The sequence below is a fragment of the Daucus carota genome, chromosome 4 (genome assembly GCF_001625215.2).
Source record: "Daucus carota subsp. sativus chromosome 4, DH1 v3.0, whole genome shotgun sequence".
NCBI lineage: Eukaryota > Viridiplantae > Streptophyta > Magnoliopsida > Apiales > Apiaceae > Daucus > Daucus carota.
The window spans coordinates 25,070,709-25,096,194 of NC_030384.2; the positions used below are offsets into that span (position 1 = coordinate 25,070,709).

The following is a 25,486-nucleotide window of genomic DNA, read 5'->3' on the forward strand; positions in this document are numbered from 1 at the left end:
TGGCAAACTTCTTGGCAAGCTCTGCAGCAATCAGATTTTCAGCCATCAGTGCATTCCCAGCAGCAGCATACTTAGAATCTGTTCCAGCTGCTTCCTTTAGGGCATCCAATGCTGACCTTGGCCTTGGACTGTCTGTAGCATCATCTTCTGAAGTGAAAGTGGCCTTCACATCAGACGAACCACCAGACCCATACATCCGCTTGCAGAGTTCATAAGCAAAGCTTCCCGAACTGCACTTCTCAGATGCAGTAGACGTTCGAGCCCCAAACATCATGTCTTTCCAAAAACCAACCTGAGAAACCAACTCAGCCATCTGCTCAGATAGCTGCTTCTGCCCATCCATCACATCCTTGTGATTTGCTCTAAGCTCTTCCATATACTCATGAATTTCTTGAGCAGAGAGTCCCAGATCAACAACATTAACCGATTGTGCAGGAGGTGGAGGAGGAGGAATTTCAACAGCAATTAAGTTCCCATCCTTATCCAACTTCAAATTTGACTGAGATAGAAACTTAACATCCAAAAATTCTTTAGCAGTAATAGTGTCCTCATCAACAAATGACACTCCAAACCATTCAAACACCCTGGTTAAAAGTAACCCATATGGTAAACCACCAGATGATTTACCCTCAACAGAATCCAACATATTTTTCAAAATCAAATCAGGTAAATCGAATTTTCTACCAGCCATAAGCATAGAAACAACAACAATGTCTTGAGACGACAAATTGGAACGAGTTCCAAGTCTCGGACTTACATTCTCTATAGACAACTTAAACAAAGCTTGAGCCAGAGGGAGTAACTGAGTAGTGGAAGGAAAAGCATTTTCAGAAACAGTGTCAGACCCAGTGATTAACTTTAATTGATCAGCGTGAGAAAAACCCTCGATATCCTTAGGTCCTCTTTTAGTGTGTATAGACACAGTGGATGGAGGTATTTTCAAAATAGCACCCAAAAACATAGACGACAGACAGATTTTGACATCCGAAACAAATGACACATATTGATCCGACCCAACCAGTTGAAGATTTGCATAAAACTCACGCACTAAAGCAGGATAGCAAGTTTTAGGCACATCAACTAAGAAAGATTGAAACCCTAGATCCTCAAATATCTTAACGATTCCACAAGAAAAGAAGGTTTTGCCGGAAATAGGCTTACCCAGAATGACCTTGCGGCCTGCAAGACCACGAACTGCAAGAACTTCAGATTTGACCTTTTTCTGACCCGATTCCACTCCAGCATCACTACGATTGATCCCAGACAACTCGTCGCCGCTCTCCACTGTAACAAACTCATCATCATCTTCATCGATTAGCTTTCGTTTTTGTGAAACAGAAGTAGGTTGAGGAGTGTGTGCCTTAACATTCGCTCGCGTCTTCTTTCTCATGGCTAATCGCAAACCGATGGAGGCTATGGTGACAACGAAAAGCTTTCGGAGGAGGTGAGATAAAACCTTATTATCTCGAGATGGAGTGTATATGTAGCCGAAGAGTCGTGGTGATAGAACTTGTTTTAAAATCCTTTTAATAATTATCAGGGGAGTAGTTTTAGGAATAAAATTAAACGAAGTGATATTCCTAAAATAATTCATGTTAATCTAATAGAAACCGAATGAGGTAAAAGATGTTAACACTACTTATCTCTTATCACATATATATATCCATTTGAACTAATTTGAATTTGAAACCTTATCATAAATTACACAGATAAGCACATAATCACGTATCAAAATTCAACAGAAAATTTCAATTTTCTAAACACACAACGACAATATCATTTAAGAGCACAGATTTCAAATTAACACTTAAACTGACCGGCATGCAAAATAAATAAAAATTATATAAAATGCTAGGAGTAAGCTGATAGTACCCGGACCATGCTTAAGAGCCTGCTGACTGCACATCACACATACCCAATTCCCTTCTTAGCACAACATATCGTTCTTCAGGTAAAGGTTTTGTGAAGATGTCAGCTAGCTGATCTGCTGTAGCCACAAATATAAGCTTGACAGCACCCTTTGCAACATTATCTCTTAGAAAATGATGTCGAACATCAATGTGCTTTGTCCTTGAATGATTGACTGGATTTTCTGAAATGTTGATTGTACTTGTGTTGTCACAAAAGATAGGAGTTTGCTTGCATTTGATTCCAAAGTCCTTCAATTGTTGTCTCATCCATAGCATTTGAGAGCAACAGCTACCAGCTGCTAAATACTCCCCCTCAGCCGTAGATAGAGCAACTGAAGTTTGCTTCTTGCTTAACCAAGAAACTAAGCTTTGACCCAAAAATGCACAAACACCACTTGTACTTTTTCTATCAGTTTGACTACCTGCATAGTCTGCATCACTATACCCAACAAGATCAAAAGCATTTGTGATAGGATAGAATAAGCCCAAAGTAATTGTTCCACTTAAATATTTAAATATTCTTTTAACAGCTTGTAAGTGAGAATCCTTTGGTTTTGCTTGAAATCTAGCACAGACACAAACACTATACATAATATCAGGTCTAGAGGCTGTAAGATAAAGTAAACTACCAATCATACCTCTATACATTCGAATATCAACATCTTTACCATTTTCATCTGCTGTCAGCTTGCTGACAACGCTCATTGGTGTTGATTTCGCCTTGATATTCTCATATCCAAATCTTTTGAGTAGATTCTTGATATACTTGGATTGATGCACATAAATTCCCTCTGGAGTTTGCTTAATTTGAAGTCCCAAGAAATAATTGAGCTCTCCCATCATGCTCATGTCAAACTCACTATGCATGCACTTTGAAAACCACTTACACAAAGAATCATTAGTAGATCCAAATATAATATCATCTACATATATTTGAACAACTAATATATCTTGACCTTTAAAGATAGTGAACAAAGTAGGATCAATTTTACCTCTAATGAAACCATTTTTGATCAAAAATTCACTTAACCTTTCATACCATGATCGAGGTGCTTGCCTTAATCCATATAGTGCCTTCTTGAGCTTGTAGACACGGTTAGGATATTTCTCATCCTCGAATCCTGGTGGTTGCTTGACATAGACTTCTTCCTTTAGATATCCATTTAAGAATGCACTTTTGACGTCCATTTGATGTAGCTTGAACTTCTTGTAGCATGCAAATGATAATAGCATCCTAATAGATTCCAATCTTGCAACCGGAGCATAGGTTTGATCAAAATCAATTCCTTCTTGTTGATTATATCCTTGTGCAACAAGTCTAGCTTTGTTCCGAGTGATAGTACCAAATTCATCAACTTTATTCTTGAACACCCATTTGGTTCCAACAATTGAAGCATCCTCTGGTGGATCTACAAGTTCCCAAACATCACATCTTTCGAATTGATTGAGTTCTTCTTGCATTGCCATGATCCAATTTTCATCTTGTAAAGCTTCTTGAACATTCTTTGGTTCCTCTTGAGCTATGAAGGCAGCATAAGCACAAATGTTGGCTTGAGCTTTCCTTGTCCTGATTCCAGCTGATTTATCTCCAATGATCAACTGAGGAGGATGATTCTTCACTGTTCTAGTTGATTTTGGTAGATTATGTTGAGCTATGACCTCTTCATTCCTTGTAGTCTGCCTAGGAGGAGTCTGATCAACAACATTTTGGCTTGCTGATGAAGTTTGACCTCTGGATTCATCCAATGTGAGCTTAGACATCTTATCCAAAGTTTCTTCAAGAGATGGAGTGGATTCAGTCGCTTTATTGCCTTCTGAAGTTGTGGCAGTTGACTTGTCAGCTTGCTGATTTCCAGTTTCCTGCACTGTCAGCTTGCTGCCAGTACCTGTACCTGCACATTCTTCCTCATCCCTTGCAAGATCATCAGTAGACTCTTGAAATGAAACATCAATAGACTCTTCAACAGTATGTTTAGAAAGATTATACACTCTATAAGCACGACTTGTTAAAGAATAACCTAAAAATATGGCTTCATAAGATTTAGAGTCGAATTTACCATCCCTATCAATGGTTTTGAGTACGAAGCACTTAGATCCAAAAACCTTGAAATAGCTGATGTTAGGCTTCTTTTTCCTTAGCAATTCATAAGGAGTCTTGTTGATAATTGGCCTGATAAGCACTCTGTTAAGAACATAGCATGCTGTGTTGACAGCTTCTGCCCAGAAACTTCTTGGCAGCTTGCTCTCCTGCAGCAATGTCCTAGCTGTTTCTTGTAAGGACCTGTTCTTACGCTCTACAACTCCATTTTGCTGAGGTGTACGAGGTGCTGAGAACTCATGTGAGATTCCTCTTTCTTCACAATAAGTAATGAAGTCTTTTTGGAATTCCCCACCATGATCACTTCGAATACCTACAAGTCTTGTATCTAGCTTGTTCTCAAGCAACTTGATTAGTTTCTCAAATTCACTAAAAGCACAATCTTTAGTACGCAAGAATAATACCCAAGTGAATCTAGAATAATCATCAACAATAACAAAGGCATATTGTTTACCTCCAATACTCTTATAAGCTTCGGGACCAAAAAGATCCAAGTGAAGAAGCTCTAAAGGTTTAGAAGTAGATACCATTTTCTTTGCCTTATGTGGAGTCCTTGTTTGCTTTCCTAATTGACAAGCAGAACATGTCTCCATCTTGACATACTTAAGCTTTGGTAGACCTCGAACAAGCTTCTTTGCTGACAGCTTGCTGAGATGATCCATATGAGCATGTCCAAGCCTTCTATGCCAAATTTCTGGATTATTATCCACAGCTGCTAAACAAACGCCTGCCTCCTGTTCTTCAAAGTTCAAAACATATATATTTCCTTCTCGTTTTGCAACTAGAGGAGTTTTGTTAGCACCAACAAGTATAGTACATTTATCCTTACCAAAGTTAACAATATGACCATCATCAAATAACTGACTTATACTAAGCAAGTTATAAGTAAGACCTTTAACATATTGTACCTTGTTGATAGAAATGATACTATTACCTATAGTTCCTTTGCCAAGAATAGGAAGAGTTTTGCTATCACCAATTGTGACACGTCCACCCTTCTTCATCTTCAAGCTTAGAAACTGAGATTTGTCTCCACTCATGTGCCTAGTGCATCCACTATCCAATATCCATTGATTTGGCTTTACTTTAGACACGAGACAAACCTACAAAACAAACACAAACAACTCAACGTTTTGGTACCCAAATTTTGTTGGGTCCAACAGTGTTAGTTGATAAAACATATAGAACATTAAGATCAGATTTCTTGATCCACATTTGGACCACTTTAGAACTCTTCTTCCATGTTCTGCCGGTCTTATCAGCATACTGTCTTGGAGCTGTCTTCTGTCTGTTTATGTTGTCAGCATACTGTCTGTGAGCTGACTTCCTTTCCCAGCTTGCTGATTGAGTATTCTTCATTGGACAATTATTAGCAAGATGGCCCTTCTTTCCACATTTGTGACAAGTCACCCAAGGCATGGCATAATTATATGGAATGCCATTTTTCCCTTCATATCTCATTGAAGATGTGGATGTAGAAGCTGCACCAATGCCTCCTTTATCATGAGAACCTTTAGCTTGTTTCATTATAGATTTGAGACTTTCTTCTCCTTGAACAAACTTTCCCATGGCTTTCTGAAGATCTTTGACTTCTTGCTCCAATGATTTGATCTTTTCAGCTTGAATAGAGATTTCGGCTAAGCTTTGGGATTTGCTTAACTCGAATGCCTCCAAGCTTGCATCCTTAGCTTTAAGATCTGCTCTCAGCGAGCTGAGTTCTTTCATGAGTGTATCATTCCTTCTTTGGATTTGCATGTTGTTCCCTTCAAGTTGTGAGATTTGTTCCTTGAGAGTAGCAATGATTCCACTGCTTGCCTTGGCACTCTTTTCATTCAAGAAATCGCCTATGACTTTCTTCAAATGAACATTTTCTTTCTCGAGCTCATAGTTCTCATTCTTTAGATCAATGAGTTCCATAATTGATAGACAACTCTTATCCTGCATGGTTAGTTCACAAGATGTTGTATCAATAGAATGTAATCCAGAATTAATAGAATGTACCTCACTATTAGTCTCTGAATCTGAATCAGTTGTCTCTATTGAACCATCGAGACCAACAAGAGCCAAGTTAACCATCTCATCACTTGAAACATCAGAAGCTGACTCATCTTCATCATCACTCCATGTGAGAAGTGCCTTTGATTTCTTCTTGTTCTTGTAATCAGCTTGCTGTTTAGGCGGCTTAGACTTGTTTTTCAGCTTGTAGCAATCCCTTTTGAAATGTCCTTTCTTGCCACATTCGAAGCATGCATCATCTTTTAGATCTTTCTTTGCACCAAAAGCTTTGCCCTTTTCTCTTTTCATCTTATTCTTCTTTTCGATCATTCTTTTGATTTTTCTGGACATAAGAGCTAGATCCTCATCTGATTCTGTTTCCTCATCTGATTCCAGCCTGCTGGCAGTAGAGTGGAGTGCAAGATTCTTCATTTTCTCTGTTGGCAGCTTGCTGCTTTCTGAGCTGTTAGCTTCAATCTTAGCTTCAAATTGTTCCAACTCAGCAAATATAGCCAGGTGATCCATCGTATCAATGTTGAGAGCTGATTCTAATGCAGTGACCTTGGCACCATATTCGAATGGAACTGCATTTAGAATATTCATGTTGATTTCCGATTGAGGAATCTTTTTGCCAAGTCTTTCAAGGCTGTTAAGAGTGACTTGGAATCTAGCTTGGCTTTCACGAATGGATTCTCCCTTCTTGATAGCAAAGCTTCCAAATTCTTTCATAAGCTTTCCGAGCTTGACTTTCTTTAATGCCTTTGAGCCTTCGTGATATGTCTCCAATGCATCCCAAATTTCTTTTGCAGATTTGAGAGAAGAGACCTTGTCATATTCAGCTTGATTCAGCCCATTGATTAATGTACTCCTTGCTTTTCCATTGGCAGCAACCTTTGATAGCTCGTCCGCTGTGAGAACATCAACGTCCTTGACTTTGCCCTCGCTATCACGATATTCATAAGGACCTCTTTGCACAACTCTTTGCATTAGGGGATCTCTGGATAGATGAGCCTCCATTTGGCCTTTCCACCAATTGTAGTTGTCAGAACCCGTGAGGAGAGGAGCTCTAAAATCGGACTTTCCCTGAAAGTTATCAGCCATATCGATCGATACTATTCCTGTTACAGAAGTATTAGTACAAACACAGCTCTGATACCAATTGAAATTACACACCTAGAGGGGGGGTGAATAGGTGTTATGGCTAATATACCCGATTTTTATAAGTTACCGAATAATTAATCTGTCAATGACAGCCTGCTGTTAATTTTCAGAGTAAACAGTTAGCCTGCTAATAAGATAAATGCAGTGCAGATAATGTAAAGCAGTATGCTAGCAACACCAAGAATTTTAGCCAGGTTCGACCCCTAACCCTAATGGTCTACGTCCTGGTCCCCTACCAACTGGTAAGAGATTATATTATTAATCAATAATATCAACGATTACAAGATTCAATAATATAACTCCCTTTCTCCCTTGTTCCTGTTATCAGCCTGCTGAAACCCCTGAACCACGAACCAAAAGCTCTCCAAGACCTATACTTCCCAAGTATACTCTTCTAGCTAACTAGTCCCCTTGTTCCCTTGTTTCACAAGCTCGATACACAGCAACAAAATATTACACCTTGAACAATACAATGAATAAGTGTAATACAACCGAAACTATGAACTCTCAATATAGATATATATGCAAATATAAGTACTAGAGCTCAATAAAAGATTTAGCAATGTAAAGAGTTGTATTTCAGAAAGCTTGGTGTGTTCTCCTTGTTCTCTACCAAAAATGAAAGCACACACAAATTTATATACATCATACCAACGGTCATAATCCAACAAATTTCCCAACGATCTTGGTAACAACCTCACGTTTTTGAATTGAATGATGAACGTTTGAATGAAGTAAGATTACTGAGTAAAGGATAAATCACGTTTGAAATCATCTCAGTAAAGTATTTAAAATAAAACCCGTTTGAAACAAAATAGGAGTTTGTTAAAGATAAGATTCTTTGAGATAAAATCTCCTATTTGTTAGGAAAACGTTTTTGAACAAAACTCTTTATAAAACTGAGCTCTAATATTTATATAAGATATATACTAATATTAGAATCCTTACAAAGTCGTTTCCTATTAAATCTCCATGAAAATAGACTTTGATCTTTATCCGATTGTTTCTCTGTTCTCGCTGTAAGCCTACTGATAGCTTGTAAATATCCCTGTAAGCTTGCTGACAGCTATAATCATGCTAACATCCTGAAATACTGTTAGTCCGCATAAACAACCTTTGATAGCATGCTTACACATATCAGTTTCATGTTATTAGCTTGCTGTTAGTGTCATCATCAAAACCTTGAGAGTATCAAAATTATTAAACGGCCGCCATAAGTGAGATACCACTCTGGAAGAGTTAGAATTCTAACCTTGTGTCAGGACCCACGGGTGAAGGGACAGTCTCAGTTAGAATTCTAACCTTGAGTCAGGACCCACGGGTGAAGGGACAGTCTCAGTTAGACAGTTTCTATGAGGCGTAGGCCTCCCAGAAGATAATAGAGGCGTGCAAATATTTCCTCGAGCAGGACGGAGATTGGCCCTCGAGTGCAAAGGCATAAGAGAGCTTAATTGCAAGACTCATCCGTCGAGCACGAACGAAAGTCGGCCTTAGTGATCCGACTGTGTCGAGTGGAAGGATCGTCGCTCAACGGATAAAAGTAACTCTAACAAGCTGATCTTCCCGAGATTTGATTTATACAACGATTTTTTACCGACATTTGTTGTGCTAGTATAGTAGTTTTTAATAGCACTCTCTAATTACGAAATATTAGTTATCGTTTAAACTTAAAATATTTTTTATTATTTTATCCGTTTGTTAACGAGCATTTCTGACAATATAAAATCTTTTGTTAATTTTTTTGTTAACAAAATATCACATATAAAATAATATTGAATATAAAAATTATTAAGAACATTTTTTCCCCCCTCAACCCGACTATTTCAAAGGAGGCCATCATTTTCTTCATCAAATATATGATTTTATAAGTAAAAACACTTCCATTCAAAAACAAATATAATTAAAACAGTTGAAGTAAGTTAATGCACCAAAAAATTCAATTCATTGTATTTTCCCGGTATCGATTTCTATTATACACGGAGAATGTTCCAAAAGAATAAAGTGAGTTATTTTAAATATAAAATAATAAAGTTGTTTCCCCCCTCTAGATTCTAGATTACGCCCCAAACCCATAACCATAAATTCATCCATTCTTGTATGACTATCAAGTACTCGAGCACACTTAGCAAAAAAAAAAAAAGAAAAGAAAAAAAAAAGTACTCTGAGCACGATTGGATAGTCTAAATGCGGGTTTATCATTCTTGTCCGATCCGAAAAGTATTGAACCGATATTATTTGTAAAGTACTGTGTATTAAAATAAAATTAAGAAAAAATTAAGAAGTATCGACACCTCGCTACATTGTAATCGTCATGGAAATTAAATCCCCTAGCATGATAATGATGGATGAGAGCGATGAATTGACGTTCAGAGTTAACTTCAATGGCGATCGACTCTCCAACTTACAACATTTAATCAAAGATAAGCTCAAGGACTTTATGGGTGATTACACTGACGACACTCTCGTGGTATGCTCCGCTGTTTTTTTGCCTTTAAAAACTTGATTAAGTTTTGTTCAATTTTTAATATCGTAATCGCTGTGTATGTGTGTATGGTTATCTCAATTGTGCTGTAGATATCGTAATTGTGAATACCTAGGAGCATATTTTCAATTGGATTAGGATACTGCTGCTGTTTTTTACATAGATATGTTCACGAGACTGACTTTGTATCCAAATGTTTGATTGATGAGAGTAACGAAAAGTATGTCATTGTTTTCTACGTGTGATATGATTATATACGTCATTTTATCGATGGATGTTTATCTGTAGAAATGAAGCCTAAAGGATAACAGTGAGTATTTGAGTTGATAACTGATATAATGTGGTAGGATGATAGTTGTTTAGTGGAAGTTGGCAGCCTGTATTGATTATGTAAAATCATACTGTTTATCAGATATATTTTTCCACTGTCTTTACGGATAATTATGTACTGGCTAGGATCTGATTTATGCGATTTTGACATTTTGTATAGATTATTCGACTAAGTCATATCTCAACTCGTGAGAGTAATATTTTTCCTCTGGGCATGGTCAAACAGATTTTCTGCTTTATATTATATTTTATGTTGACCTTGTAACGTGGATGTTGTTCTCTTGGCTAAGGTTATATTGGCATTTGGATTTGACAAAGTAAGGGTGTTTCTTTTGCAGGAATATGTTATTGTCTTGCTTAAAAACGGCAGGCGAAAAGTAGAAGCAAAGAAAGAGTTAAATGTCTTTCTGGGTGATGATAGTGACTGTTTCGTGTCGTGTTACTGGAACTGTGTCAATATATAATAGTGTGTTAGCTGATTATTTTTTATAATTCACCCCGACGATTTGCTTACAGGTTGTGGGATCATTTAGAAAAGCATTTAGATCTCTATGTGCGACCCAGCAATGCATGTGAAGGTGCCACAACCAAACCCACATTTAGAGAGCAGCCTACAAAAATAGATACGCATCACATGGATGCTGAACAGGAAAGACAAAAACCAAATAAATTATCTAGAAGCAGACTTGGCGGGCAGTGGAAAGGCATAGTAAAGGATGCAGTTGAACCCCTCCACTTCGCAGCATGGTGACCTCAAATACACTTGTGGATGAAGATGCTCACATCAAAGATGATCATCTAAAAGTATCACTGCAGTCTCGGCCAATACTGCAGAGGAAAAGGCACCGGCCTGATGAGAGGAACCCAATGAAGGTTTGTAACAATAATTATCTATATTTTTCGCCCTGCACAGTTTCATTTCTGTTATTTTCTTGGTCTAAATAGGTAGTTTCTCTTTCCACAATCATAAATATCTTTCTTCGACTGAGGGAATTATAGACCTGTATGCAATATATGTGTTGTGAAATTAAGGGTCAACATACTAACAGTTTTTATGTATTTTTCATGGGTCAATAGTGAAGATAACGATATCTAATCTTCATAATGCTTATATCCTTTCACCTTTCTAACAATAATCCACTAGCAGAAAGTCAGAAACAGATAAGCAAACTGCTTCTTGTCATCTTATATGACTCACTTCATATTAATGGCTCAATATAGTTAAGTTTACGTCAAAGTATATTCGTATAGTTTAAATGTACCATCTTTAACATTCAGATCCTTGCTCGAAATCATATTCGTGAAAAATCATATAAAATCATATGAAAAATTATAGTGAAAATCATACGAAAAATTATAGTGAAAATCATGAAAAATTATAGTGTTATTTTCGTGATTTTCACTATAATTTTTCATGTTATAGTGAAAATAACACTATAATTTTTCATGCTATACACCCAATCAACCATATCAAATGGATCGGATTATGGAACTTTCTTCGATTCCTCTTCTTTTCAAATTTCGTGGAATTTCCCCCTCTATTTCACTCCCGGGTGAAATCATAAGCCCCGTAATCAGAATTTCTACTTTTTAATAATTCAAAGTTCTAATATGTTAATTATATTGTTGGAGTACAGTCCAAGCTACTGCCGACCGAGTCACTCATGGTGTTGCTATTGTTACAGGTCTTTTTTTCTTTTCCATTTTCTCATCTGCCCTTCTACTTTTTTGTGAAATTTTCTCCGTATTTGGTGATATTATATGTTGTGTATCAAGCTTTTTCTCAAGAGATTTCGAGTGCTGTTTCTTTACATCAAAAAAGAAAAATCCCTCTCTCCCCCTTCTTTCTTGTTTCCTCTCCCAAACAAAATTGCTAGAATTCTTGATTCTTTTTTTGAAAAGTCGAATTCTTGATTCTGGGTTTACTGTACATAAACCTTTTGGGGTTTGACAAGATCTGTATATCTTTTATTTGAAATTCCCACTTTCTTGAATATTTAATTGCCGGCATTTTCTTTTCTTGAATTTGTATGATTCGGGGTTTGAATCTTTTTGGAAGACAAGATACATAGGTGTTTTAATGTGTTTAATTTTAAAAAATTCTTGATTCTTGGAATTTGATGTGCTGCAATTTGCTTTTCTTGAATTTTAATTGTTCCTCCTTTGTGTGAACTTCACTGTTTGGTTTTGTGGAAATTGTTTGCTGGACCGTGTTCTTTCATCGAAAAATGGTAAGATTATATGTTTTGTCGGTTGGATTTGATTTGATTTATAAGTATATTAATTTTGTTGGCGGTGATGCTGGTGGTGTAACGGTGGTTTTCATGGATGTAATGGTGGCCGGAACCGTTACTTTTTTGAATCCATAATGTATTATGTTTGCTTGATTTTAGGCAACAATTTAATTTTAAATTAGGTTGGCTTTAATTATGGGATTTTTTATTGACTATTCGGTATTTGTCTTTATTAGCTTTAATTATAATAGTTACGTTTTAAATTGTGATGATAAATATTCTTTTTGAATATTTAGTACCATTTATGGGTCATTATTGACGAAATTATTGTGCCGTTATGGCTTTCAGTGTCGTTAATGGCTTTCAGTGCCATTTTTATGGCTTGTGTTACCATTTTGATGGTCATTATATATAATATATTTAATTGTGTTTTAAATTCGATTTTTATTTCTCAGTTAAATTATTAAATATTTATATGTCTAACCAAAGGATTTTCCTTTGGTTAGAGATTAATTAATATTTCTACATTATTTTATTCCCTCTCTATTTTTGATATATATATATATATATATATATATATATTTGGTTTTTGTTTTTATTAGATTTACCATCATTTTTACATTAATTAAATTATATATATATATATATATATTATTTTTGTGTATATTGATTTCTGTTTTGTTTGGTTTGTTTCTTTTTTCAGGATACTTTGGAAGCGAGATTTACGGGACTTCCTTCATTGGTATTCTTTTTTCATTCATTTAAGATTTATCGTCTAAGCGTCCGGAGTTGTGCTTGCATGACTTTCGGTTAGATGATAAACTTTCTTGAAAAAAAGATATCCCGGATGTGGTTTATTGTATTTCGATACAATTCATCTACGTGTATGTAGACCTTAAAAAAAAAACCATATAAAATGGATCACATAATTTTTTTTTTGTGATTTTTGCTTTCCTCTGGGTTTCCAATTGCGTAATGAGTCCCCATCCACCACCCAATTGCATAAGCCAGCATGCTTTGGTTCTTTTCTGATTTGGAACAGGCAGGGAGGCTATAAATGGCTTAATCTTCCTCTAGTCTACCAATACATCATCCTGTAAAAATTATGTGCAACAATTATACATAATTGCCTTAATTAAAAAACACTGCTTTACCTTAATTAAAAAACACTGTTGTCAAATACAAAAATTATGTACAAAAAGTATAATATATAATTACCTTAATTGAAAAACAAAAAATAAAACACCTTAAATTGAACATCCCAATAATTCACAGAGAAACAATATTAGGGAAGTCCAAGCCAATCAATAAAACTACTCTGAAAGACATCCTTAACTGCAAGTTTGCACAAATATCTTAAAAAAGCATTCTCCCCGCACATAACGATCTCCATATTACACATGGCTCTCTCGGTCTCGGTCTTTTTGGGCACGTGTGTCACGGTCGTCTCCACAGACTAATAATAAAGGAAAGTAGTTTCTAAATTACCACTAAACACGTTCATCTATATAATGTAATCTAAAAGCAAGTAATATAAATAAACAAATAATAAAGAAAAGTAATTGAATATAAAAAATTAAAATTATACCGCAGGCTCCATGATTTCCTCCTCGTTGGGATGCACTCTCTTGGCATCAATATACTTTTCAATCCTCTCACAAATTACCAAGATAAACTCCTCTACCCCATCTCTAAGAGGAACATTCGTGGAAACACGAAAAATAGGCATTCTAGGGCTGTTATCTTCTTTACCAATCTACTCTATTTCTTTTCTAACAAATTGTAAAGAAGTGAAGTGTGGAACGATGCCGTTTAGAAAACAGAACGATATTTTCGTGGGAGGCCAGAAGTTGTCGTTTGGCCTTAGGAAGAGTCTGGAAGCTACCAATATGTCACCGGTTAATGGACAAGTTTAATTATTTTAAGCAGTGTTTTCTTTATTTCTTTCCTTTATGTTGCTTGGCGGGATAGTAGTAGATAAGAAGCGGGATTATGTTACTCTTAAGCAATGGAATGATTTTTATGTTATTTCTCTCTCTTCCTTTCTCATTTAATCTTATTCTCATTTCTTCTGCAAATTTTTATTCAAACTTATAAAAAAAAATCATACTTATAAAAAAATCATACAACAAAATACAAGCAATTCGTTACACAAATTTATGTACTGTATGAGATCGTATTTTTTTTTACCTCTTTTAACCCGCAATCTTTTCCAAATCTATCTTAGTGTTTTGAAAAGTATTAGTTAAGAATTTATTTCGGTGATTGTCTAGAATTTATTTCAGTGACTATACTAGTTGAAACATCAATTTATCATTGCATTTGGAACTAAATTTCTGTTTAGTTCTCCACTTATTTGATAAAACATTACTCCAGAACTTTGTACAAGTCGTGGCAATTTTGACAACAGTCGGAGAAATATTAGTAGGATCTTACTTAAAAAGCTAAATCAGAAGTCTTAAATTGTTGCGGTGAAAAGTATGACCCTATGCCAACAGAGTTGTATCCGTGTATATCAATATTCTTGTTTCCTATTCTTCAATCTGTAGGCTATACCTGCTGCTGAAAGTGAGAAGGTATCTCAAAAGTCATTGGCATCCATTGTTGGTAAGTTTCTCAATATTGGTTAAGCTTATCTATTTCATTTTTAGCATGTTATTAGTAAAATAATAAACTCGTATTATCTTTATAGGGGCCATGCTTAACTAAGGTATTTTGTATTTTGTATACAGAGTTCTGTGGAATTATATATAGACAGGACTTTTAGACTTTAGTAACATTATAATCCTTCACAAGGCATGATACAAATATGCAGAAGTTGACAGTCATCTTGCACTCTCTATACAGAGATAATAAGAGAATGCTAACCGGTACCCGTTGTTAGGTGTCTATTGTTCTTCAATATATTTGAAGACCAAATTAAAAATCTTGAGATGATGGTAGTTTTAGAAAGTTAAGTCAGTGAGTCTGTTCTTGTTCTTGATAACTGGACGTTCTGCAAACAATTTTTTTAATTTTGTTGTGTTTATTGGTACTGCTTGGAATCAGAGCCGGCTCTACAATAAGGTGAACTAAGCGATCGCTTTAGGGCCTCACATATTTTTAGGGCCCAAAAACTGTAAGTTCTTATAATATAATATTATATTTATATTTAAATATATATGTTCTGAAAAAAGTTATATATATATTCAAGATCATTTATCTGAAAAAGTAAAATAAAAAGGGATAATATATTCATACGTCCCTAAACTAATTCACTTTTATTCGATAGGTTCCTAAACAAAAGATTCCTCATACCGGGTCATTAAACTTTTCCAAACGCTGGAATCTAGTCCTTCCGTTAAGTAGATACTAACAGAGTTACTTTCTTACTGATGTGGTGACACATCACCCGCTGAATCATGCTGACATGGCGAAATTCACCTGCTGATTCTTACAGACATTAAAACAATAAAATTGTACTATTAGTAAAGTACAGCAACTCAAGTTCATTCTTACTTAAAACAGAAAATGTTATGGTAATCTTCACTCCCATCACTCCCATCATACGGGGTTAGGGTTTGTAAGTAGAAATTGGGGTTTTTAATTTGTAAATTAATTGTGGTTGATTGGCTGTGTGTGAAAGGAGAAGGGCATAAAAATGTGGGGAGGAGGCCGGAGTCTCGCGTCGGCGACGGAGACTCACGGCGGCAGAAGGGGAGAGAGATAGGCGGCGGTGGTGAGCTTGGTGCGGGGAGGAGATTGAGGAGGTGAGGTGTGTGTACAGGAGAGAGAGAGAGAGAGCAACGAGGGAGGTCGCCGGAAATTTCTCCGGCCAGGCGGTGGCAGTGGCTGGTGAGGGAGATGAGGGAGAGAGGAGAGATGGAGGAAGGAGTTTTTTTATATCATCCTTTTAACTTTAGTTTCATTTTAATTTCATTTTTCTTTTTTTAATGTAGGTACAAATCAGCTGGTGATGTGTCGCCATGTCAGCATGATTCAGCGGGTGATGTGTCATTAATTCAGCAAGATTCTAACGTCTGTTAGAATCTATCTAACGGAAGGACTAGATTCAAGCGTTTGGAAAAGTTAAATGACCCGGTTTGAGGAATCTTTTGTTTAGGGACCTATCGAATAAAAGTGGATTAGTTTAGGGACGTGTGAATATATTATCCCAAATAAAAACAAAGAAGTTAAACTAATGCAGAATTACATATAGTTATATTTGTAATATAATTAAACAAATGTTAGCTATTTATCAAACAATTAACAAAACATAATATAAAATTATGTATTAATGTATGTATTATATATAGATATATGTTTTTCCAAAGTATAAATTCTGTAATGTACATTAAACTATAACACGATGAAAAATTATTTTATCTTAGTAATTAATATATTATATTTAAAATTTAACCTATATATTTATATGTATGGCCTATTTTCTGAATTTGGGTTAGGGCCTTAGTTTTGATTGAGACAGCCCTGCTTGGAATATGGTTTCCAAAGCCTGCAGACAGGACTTTATATTCTATGCTTTGTAGGTTGGTAAATTAGGATTAGTGTTATCGAAAGCATTAAGCGCACCGAGGTGAAAAACTCTCTGGAGCCTAGGCGCAAAGCGCAAAAGCGAGGCGCATGTTTTACAAATTTTTTTATTTATTATTTAGGATATATGTATATAGGTTTATAACATAATTTAAACTTCATAATATATTAAATCACACTATAAGCCAAAAATAACTTAATTTATCCTTTATAATATATTAAATGATACTTTTAGAGGGAAAAACAATCCTAAAACTATATATTAAAATTCAATCCTAAGAAAAGCAGGTCTCCTCCTCCTCCTCTAATAAACGTCGAGGCCTCTTACCTTTGCTCTGTTTTGAACTTGAAGGATTGGGGTTATTTTGAACCCTATTAGACTTAGAGGCTGATTTTGATTGCGACCTGGATTTATATGCAGGCTCTTTAGCACCTGAAGCTTTTTCAACTATTGACCAATTTAGTCCATCGTCATCGGAGAAGATGAAAGCTGAGCGCCTGATATAGCCTTTTTATTTGGGCCTAAAATTCTTTTTTTTGTTATGGGTTGGTACTTTTAGGCCTTAAAAGTGTCCCAAAATTCTTTTTTTTTCTTATGGGTTAGTACTTTTGGGCCTTAAAAGTGGCCCAATAACATTAAATAACTTATTATGTGCTTAGCTTCGCTAAAGCGCGCTTTTCTACCGCTTCGTGCTTAAGTGCGCTTTTTGCTTCAAGGCTAAAAGCGTGCGCTTCATTGAAGTTGCTTCGCCTCGACATATATGAGGCGCTAAGGGTGCGCTTTGCTTCGCTCTGCGCTTAGGCGCGCTTTTCACAACACTGATTAGGATTATAGAAGTTCTAGCATTTGTAATTGTAGCAATTGAATAAGATCTTAAGGAGATGAACATAGTAGTCCCAGTAGGTCTTGTTGGTGTCCCGGTCCGGAAGAATGTCTCTGAAACAAGTGAAAAGAACATCAGGCGTACACTTTATCATATTCTTCCCTTTGATGTAATTATGGGAAAATATGAGTGAAGTGTAAATTGTGTAATTTTAGTTAATGTGTGAGACCATAATACACGACTTCAAAAAGAATCTTGTGCTATACTGTAGTTTCATTTTTGTTATTACGTGTATTTTCATTAAAAATTCCACAGACAGAATGGTCATTTGATAAGTATCATCTTCTTCTTTGAATGTAAGTCTGTCACTAAAAAAATTAGCTACTCACTAAGTATATAGTGAGTAGCTAATTTGTAATGTAGCAGATTATTATTGTTATTATTATTGAAACAGTGTCGTGTTATTGTTCTCTTGCCTGAGTATTATTCCTGGGAAGTTGTCCCAAAACTCTTGTCTTAAATCCTTGGGGATATATGAATTAGTGTACCCATCATACTTTCTGTATGTTTTCATCCTTTCTTAAGGATATTTGCTTTATTGTGTGCAGGTGTATCTTCAAGTGGTCATCTCGAAGATGCAAATTCACGGACTATATATTGTTAGCAATGTAATGAAAATTGTGATCTTATATGCTGCTATATGTATCATTCTCCATTTATTTAGCTGACCCAGTTGCCTATTGATTCAGGTTCATTTTGCTGCTACCAAAGATAGTCTTTTGCAGCACTTCAACAAGTTTGGAGATGTTCTAAAAGTGATTATTGTAACAGATGCAACAACAGGGCAACCAAAAGGGTTAGTTTTTATAAGAATTAACGACTTCTTATAGTTTCACAAGTTCTGGAGTTCATAGGCATGTTTGGTGTATAACCAGGTCAGCGTATGTAGAATTTACGAAAAGCAAAGAGGCTGAACATGCATTGTCATTACTTGATGGTACCTCCTTCCTGTCACGTATTCTCAAGGTAATATAGGAAGGGTGTTTCCATTGCGATTATAAGCTGCAGGGTATGCATCAGACTTATCATGTTAGTTTTGGCTGCTTTGGATATTATATCATATCTCATGAATTTAATAACTTGGCTGATATATCATTTCTCTAATGATTCTTTGGGTCATTTTGTATTGAATACATTAGAGTTTCCACGGTTACCAAAGTCGGGTGGTCAGAATTTGTTTACTGAGCTTAAATTTGCTATCATTCTATATTAGATATGGATCTCTGCTCCCTTTTTAAACACTCTATTCGTCCAATTGCTTATATGATTTCAGATTTTGTTTACTGAGCTTAAACTTGCTATCATTCTGTATTAGATATGGATATCTGCTCCCTTTTTAAACACTCTATTCGTCCAATTGCTTATATGATTTCAGTACGGTATCGTCATGATTTAAGGGTTTCACTGTATCATTTTTAATTGGCCGACTAGGAATTTCACTGTAATTTTAGTTCAAGTGTCGAACATGTCATCATCACTATAAAGAGTTTCTGTATGATGCTCCATAGAGGGCACACTTTCCTCTTTTTTTAGACCCATTTATGTTAACTTGTATGCAATTTGGTATGTGGTCATTTATTTCCAAGGCATAGGATAACTTCTATTTAAATTGATTCTATTTCCATACTTTCGAGTTAAAGTAAATACTTTCACATAATTTTAATATATAGTGTTATTATAATGCAGTCGGAATTGGAAAAATGGTAAATAAATATTACTATTACAAATATCTAATATTGATAAATTAAATGCTCTATATGATTTCACTTATGTTGTGTTTGGTTGGGATGTTTGATGAATGAATCCGGAAAGAATGGAATAAAATCTGAACTATATTATAGACATTTATATAAAGATTTCATGGATTCACTCTTTTCACTCCTTATCAGAGGTCACGCCCCCAATTTTTGAAGGAATGATCCGTTCTCTCCTATACCCAATTTATTCTCAAATCTCGTCATAACAATTTTGCGCGCACTCTTTTTTTCCAAAACTTCTCTCCTATCCCCAACCAAACACAACAGTAATGGTAAATAAATTTTAAAATAGATGAATACATATATTGTAATTTATTTAGGATTAAAAAAGTATCAAATCTTTTATGCAACAATATAAATCAAACAAACAAAAAGTTTCATGATTAATATGATAAATAAAGTATTGTGTTATATATTGAAGTGTATTGGCCTAGGGATACTTTACAGTCCTTGCCCACTTTTAACTAATGCTCCAACACATATTAGAGCAAGTCCAAGTGTCCAACGCTAGAGGCTAAATATCTATTGCTATTGCGATAATGTTAAAATAAAATTGCACTCTACTGCTAGAAACAGACTAGTACTTGAACAAAAAGCCATGTCTGTATATCACCCTCATCGCTCACAACATGCAACTTCCAGCACTTTTTTGTCATTTCCTTACTTTTGATAACTGAAGTTATTAGTTATGTATCATCAAACACCTGGCTGACTTGTTGAATGGACTACTAAATTAGATGTGAGCTTAAATTTATAAAACTGATCTTAGTAACAAGTAATCGTTATATGATAAGCCAAAGTGGTATGCTAGAGCTTGAGTAAATTAGCCTGCTGTGATGTATAATTGTGTGGAAGTATGTGGCAAGAAAGGCTTTCAGTGACAGGTAGCTGAGCATCATCACATTACTATCGTGTGGTTTATACTTTATACTCTTGATCTTGATACCGTGGTAGAAAGCTAATGAGAATTGAGAAATGCAGTTTGTCCAAACTTTAATATGTAATATGCTTATTGATGCCCATACAAAATCATTTTACTCATAGAATTATCATCATTATCTGTGTCACTCTGTGTAGGCATTGTAACTAGATTTTCTTATTGCAGGTTGTAAAGGAAAGTGCTGCTCCGCAAGAAGCTGCAATTTGTTACGTCACGCCCTCAAATTTTTAGAGGATCTATATTTGCTGCATCCAGGTTTGGTAGAGTTCCCTTCCCAAGAAGAATCCCTAGCCTGTACCAGGCACGACCCCCAGTGAAAGCTAGGGCAAGGAGCTTCCAGTGGAAGAGGGGTGCTAAAATGGCTACCGTGGAATCCAGTTATTCAGCCAACAAGAATTCCATTCCTCTCTACCCCTCGAAGTTTCAGATATGTCCGAGCAGAAGCCAACCAAATGGGAATTCTAGCATCGTCTAAAGAGAGAATGCCGGTTTTGAATGTTATGGTAAAGATTATGGTTAACCTCAGAAAAGTCATTTGCAAATGATCAGTTACTCGTTCTTGCATGGAACCTTTATCAGAGGTGGATATGTGAAGAGTAGGTGAGATGGAATGGTGTTGAGGGAGAGAGAAGTGGTAAATTGGGATTCAGGTGACCTTTTTTTTCATGGTAAATGAAGCACTGTAGTTGAATAATGACCATAATATTTTAGCGGACATCTTATCAAATTCAAATATTATTTCCCACCGGTTTGATTCGTATAAAGATGGATATACCTGACGATTAACTCTGATGCATATCCAGTGCATGTTTCAGCAAGCATTAATCATGATCTTATTTTGTACCGTTTATTAGTTTATATAATAAATTAATAAGATCTTGTACTCCCTCCGTCGACGCGGCACAGATTTTAATACTACTCTAAAGTATAGTTTTATAACTTGTTTTTAAGATTTTTCTTTTCTGAATAAAAGTTGTGAATGTTATATTTTTATTAAAAAAAGAAAAATTTTAAAAATAAGTTATAAAATTATATTTTATAAGAGCATTGAAGTGCGTGTCGAGCATTGAAAAAAAACGTATAGAATTAAATGGGACAGAGGAAGTAATTTATAAACTAAAATCTTATTTGAACTTTTATCTGTTTATGTAATAAATTTATGAGAAAACTTTTAACTTATAAACTGAGATGTGCGAATTCGAAATTATTTCCTTTTTTATTGACTTATCTTGATTTTGAAATTCAATTACATATAAGTGCATATGATCATTTTAATAATAATTTATAATAGAGTATTGTTATATTTAATTTATACTTAATAAAATATAAATTACTATTATAAATTTATCCAAATAAATAAATTAAAAATATTTTATAAATAATTTTTCATATACAAACCTCATATTCTTTCGGCATTCAAATATCTGTACTCCTATATGAGCTGTCCGTAATAAAATCTGTTACAAAACCTACATAGCCGTCGGTCCAAAGGGAAAACAGAGCAAGCTAGGGTTTCAATCATTTCAACCGATTCGAGCGCGATTCAGTTTATAGTTGTGAAACTATGGGGGGTAAAACGAAGTCCCAAAGGAAGAGGGAGAAGAACAAGGCTATTGCTGAAGCATACCAAAAACTCAAAGCTGATTACGAAATTCTCCTCAGAGAATTCACAAGCTTGAAACAACAGGTACTTTTTTTGTTTAATTTTATTACTCTACAAGTTTGTCCTCAATAATTTGTTGGTAATTCCGAAAGATTAATTTTATTACTTTACGAAAATTAACCCCAATTGTTTGTTAATAATTCACAATTATCTCTTAATTATAACCACGAAGAACGATCATACATACAATGGTGGCCAATCTCTCTTAATTATAACCACGAAGAATGATCCTCCATACAATGGTGGCCAATCTCTCTTAATTATAACCACGAAGAACGATTCTCCATACAATGGTGGCCAATCTGGCTGTGACCAATCTGGCTACTCCATGTGCGATCCTACAGACAATGGTGGCCAATCTGGCTACTCCATCTGCGATCCTATAGACAATGGTGGCCGATGTGGCCAATCTGGCTACTCCATCTGCGATCCTATAGACAATGGTAGCCGATGTGGCCAATCTGGCTACTCCATCTGCGATCCTATAGACAATGGTAGCCGATGTGGCCAATCTAGCTACTCCATTTGCGATCCTACATACGGTGATAGATATAAACCAAAGCCACCTCAGCTATGTCCTCGGTTTCCTGAACAAAGGGAGATTTTATCTTTAGACGTTGGATTTGCTCAAACTCCTGTTTTACGAGAAATTTTTAGTTTTTGGGATTATATAGCTTCTCCACAAGATATACATCAGGAAATGAAACGTTTTGGAGTAGATTTGGAGGTCATATCTTCCAAGATTGCACCTTCGGTTGTAGCTGTTTCCTCTTTCTACGGCTCGAAAATTAAATTTGATTGCTCAGGCCTCATAATACATTGGAGTTCAAGTGAGAAAGAAGCAATTATATTGACTTCTGCAAAACTCCTTTATTATCCAAAGGGCTCTGAAGTTGAATTTCATCTTATTGTAAGGATGGCAGATGGAACTCTGCTTCTTGCTAAAGAAGATCACGTCGACTACTACTACAATCTTCTTACTCTGAAAGTTAAGCCCGTAGTGGAACCGGAAGTAGTAGATTTGAGATCTAGGCAAGCGGGCGTTGTTGATGGGATGAAAGTGATCTCATTTGGTCGTTCTTTGTTAACCTCCACCTTGTATGGTGATAGGGGAAAGCTATTTGAGTATCCTCCATCTTTTGGATGTTATGAGCTTTCAGCAACTGATTGTGGCATCCGTGAGATTGGTGAAGGTGGACCACTTGTCAATGATGCGGGATATGTGGTTGGTATTAATTTTTTTGGTCATTATCGCTGTGCTCAAGCACTTCCTACTCCCACTATCCTATCTTGCTTGGAGATGTGGAAGTCCTTTAGTACTGTTCTGCGACCTTGGTTTGGAATCAGAGTGATTGATGTGAAACAATACCGGAAACTAGTATCAAATCCAGGAAAGGAACTAGATGCATCCAATCGAGATTTATCTGTTTCTGTCGAAGAGGTGCATGAAGGATCAGTTGCTTATAAATATAATGTAAAGTCAGGAGACAAAGTTGTTACTCTGAATGGAACTAAAATAGAAACTGTCAAGCAGTATTCCCAATTATTGTCTGAGGCATCACGAGCAGCGACTACTTGTGAATCAGGTCATCGTTTAATGGCCGTCATAAATCCATTTGATCGTCCTACTGATGATATAATTATTGAGGCTGACAACATATCGGTTGATGACAAGAGATTCTCTAGCTGTTGGCCGCTACTTGTTTCTGATGATTGGGACAATTGTTAAACTGATTCTCTATGCCGGAAGAAGACTACATATATTGAATTATTGAAGTATCTGTGGTATTGGCTTTCTGTTGATGAAGCTGTAAAAAGTCAGATGCAGATGAGTTTGGCATTTGTTGGATTTGGACTGCTTGCTGCATGCAAGAATTATAAACAACTTTTAATGCACTTGGCTATTTGGCTTGGAAAAAAACATGATTTTATTATTGAATTAGTTTATCATTGGGATATATATCAAAAACATCATTCACTTATTTAAAATGTATCAAAATCATCATTAAACTGAAAATTGACTCAAATAGGTCACTGAATAGAAAAATTTGTATATATCAAAAATATCATTATATCGTTAGTTGAAATTCTGAAAATATTATATATTGAGTTTCGTACATTTTTTATCAATGGTATTACATCTAAATGAAAGATTCTAGATTCTAGTATTTTAGATAATATTTTTAGATTTTTAAGAATTTATCTACTATTTATTTTTTATTTAAATCAAATAAAACAATCAAAAAATTAAAATCCGAAAGATTGTTATGTTTGTAAGATATGTATTTTTTTTATTTTTTTTGAAAGCTGTAAGATATGTATTTAAATCCTTCCTCACTCAACTGATATGTTTATAAGATATGAGTATTTGAAAAAAAAAAAAAAAAAAAAAGCTGTTCGTAATATGTCTGGCACAGAATGTTGATGATTCTATGATTTATCATATTGGGGCTGTTTTATAAGATATTTTCATAAATAATGCTGTTTTATAAGATCATTGTTAATTTGTTGGGTGAAAAAGATGGCATGTAAAACTTGATATTTGTCTCAAAGTTTCTCCGGAGTGCATGGCATGTCATACATTTGGGAGGCATAAAATGTCCAATTCATAGATGTATATTCCTGACCAAGTTGAAAGTGGATTATCTTTTACTCCAAAAAAGAAAAGTTGTAAGTGGATTATCTAAGTTAAAACATTTCACAATTAACTAATAATGTATTTAAAGATTTATAAATGAGTGTGGTTCTAAAATCTAACATAAAATGACATGTCATGTCCACATGTCACTATTTAGATGACTGAATCCCAATATTTTAGCAATTCCACTCAAAAACTATGAGTCCGTTTGGCTGAGTTTATGACTTATAACTTAACGTAACTTATGACATAACATGACTTATTTGATAAGTTGAGAGTTTAAAATGTCTGTTTAGGTAATTTTGACTTATTAATGACTTATGAGTTATTACAAATATAATACCTTTATCTGTTTATGTAATAAATTTATGAGATAACTTTTAACTTATAAACTGACATCTGGAAATTTGAAAATATTTTCTTTTTTATCGACTTATCTTGATTTTTGAAATTCAATTCATATAAATGTATATGATCATTTTAAAAATAATTTGTAATAGAGTATTGTTATATTTAATTTATGCTTAATAAATTATAAATTACTATTATAAATTTATCCAAATAAATGAGAAACATAGAGTCCTATATTCCATCGAAAAAGCGGATTCATTATCTGTTGGAATACTGACTATCGTGCTCTCAACAATTATAACGTGTAATGGAAATAGGATTTCAGTCGATGAATATTGAAAAGGAGACATGTCCGGCAGTAAACAAAGGAAAGTAGAATAAAAAGTTCGATCAAAAAAAATTCATGTTTTTTGACTAAACAGTTGTGAATGACTTGACAATTTCAAGTCGAGTCGACTAATCCGGTATATTTTTCACGTTCATAGGAGTGCGTCTATGTTTAATAAATAATTT

General features: G+C 35.0%; 2 protein-coding genes across 14 annotated transcripts; both read left to right on the top strand.

Moving 5' to 3' along the window:
* Window positions 1–9,423: 9,423 nt before the first annotated feature.
* LOC108215663 (polyadenylate-binding protein 2) lies at window positions 9,424–21,149 on the top strand. 13 transcript variants are annotated; one of them, XM_064091900.1, is made up of 9 exons: window positions 9,428–9,631; window positions 10,315–10,402; window positions 10,493–10,849; window positions 11,614–11,661; window positions 12,914–12,952; window positions 18,173–18,232; window positions 18,314–18,420; window positions 18,500–18,590; window positions 20,487–21,149. In XM_064091900.1, exons 3-9 carry the CDS (start codon window positions 10,721–10,723, stop codon window positions 20,550–20,552), a joined length of 540 nt encoding a protein of 179 aa, XP_063947970.1. In that variant the 5' UTR covers window positions 9,428–9,631; window positions 10,315–10,402; window positions 10,493–10,720; the 3' UTR covers window positions 20,553–21,149. The 13 variants fall into 13 exon arrangements, 8 of the variants coding, with proteins under 8 accessions (XP_063947970.1, XP_017243687.1, XP_017243688.1 ...); XM_017388198.2 differs by having other exon boundaries at window positions 10,315–10,387; XM_017388199.2 differs by having other exon boundaries at window positions 10,315–10,370.
* A 613-nt stretch (window positions 21,150–21,762) lies between these two features.
* LOC108215823 (uncharacterized) lies at window positions 21,763–23,942 on the top strand. The gene is made up of 2 exons (XM_017388410.2): window positions 21,763–22,008; window positions 22,157–23,942. Exons 1-2 carry the CDS (start codon window positions 21,886–21,888, stop codon window positions 23,711–23,713), a joined length of 1,680 nt encoding a protein of 559 aa, XP_017243899.1. The 5' UTR covers window positions 21,763–21,885; the 3' UTR covers window positions 23,714–23,942.
* The last annotated feature ends 1,544 nt before the right edge of the window (window positions 23,943–25,486 follow it).

What these genes read in the sequence shown, in the direction of transcription:
- LOC108215663 (XM_064091900.1), top strand. Translation starts at nt 10,721, where the DNA reads ATGGTGACCTCAAATACACTTGTGGATGAAGATGCTCACATCAAAGAT. An exon ending in ATGAGAGGAACCCAATGAAG is followed by an intron (nt 10,850 to 11,613) that starts GTTTGTAACAAT and finishes GTTGGAGTACAG; the next exon opens with TCCAAGCTACTGCCGACCGA. An exon ending in GACTATATATTGTTAGCAAT is followed by an intron (nt 18,233 to 18,313) that starts GTAATGAAAATT and finishes CTATTGATTCAG; the next exon opens with GTTCATTTTGCTGCTACCAA.
- LOC108215823 (XM_017388410.2), top strand. Translation starts at nt 21,886, where the DNA reads ATGGGGGGTAAAACGAAGTCCCAAAGGAAGAGGGAGAAGAACAAGGCT. An exon ending in TCACAAGCTTGAAACAACAG is followed by an intron (nt 22,009 to 22,156) that starts GTACTTTTTTTG and finishes ATAACCACGAAG; the next exon opens with AACGATCATACATACAATGG.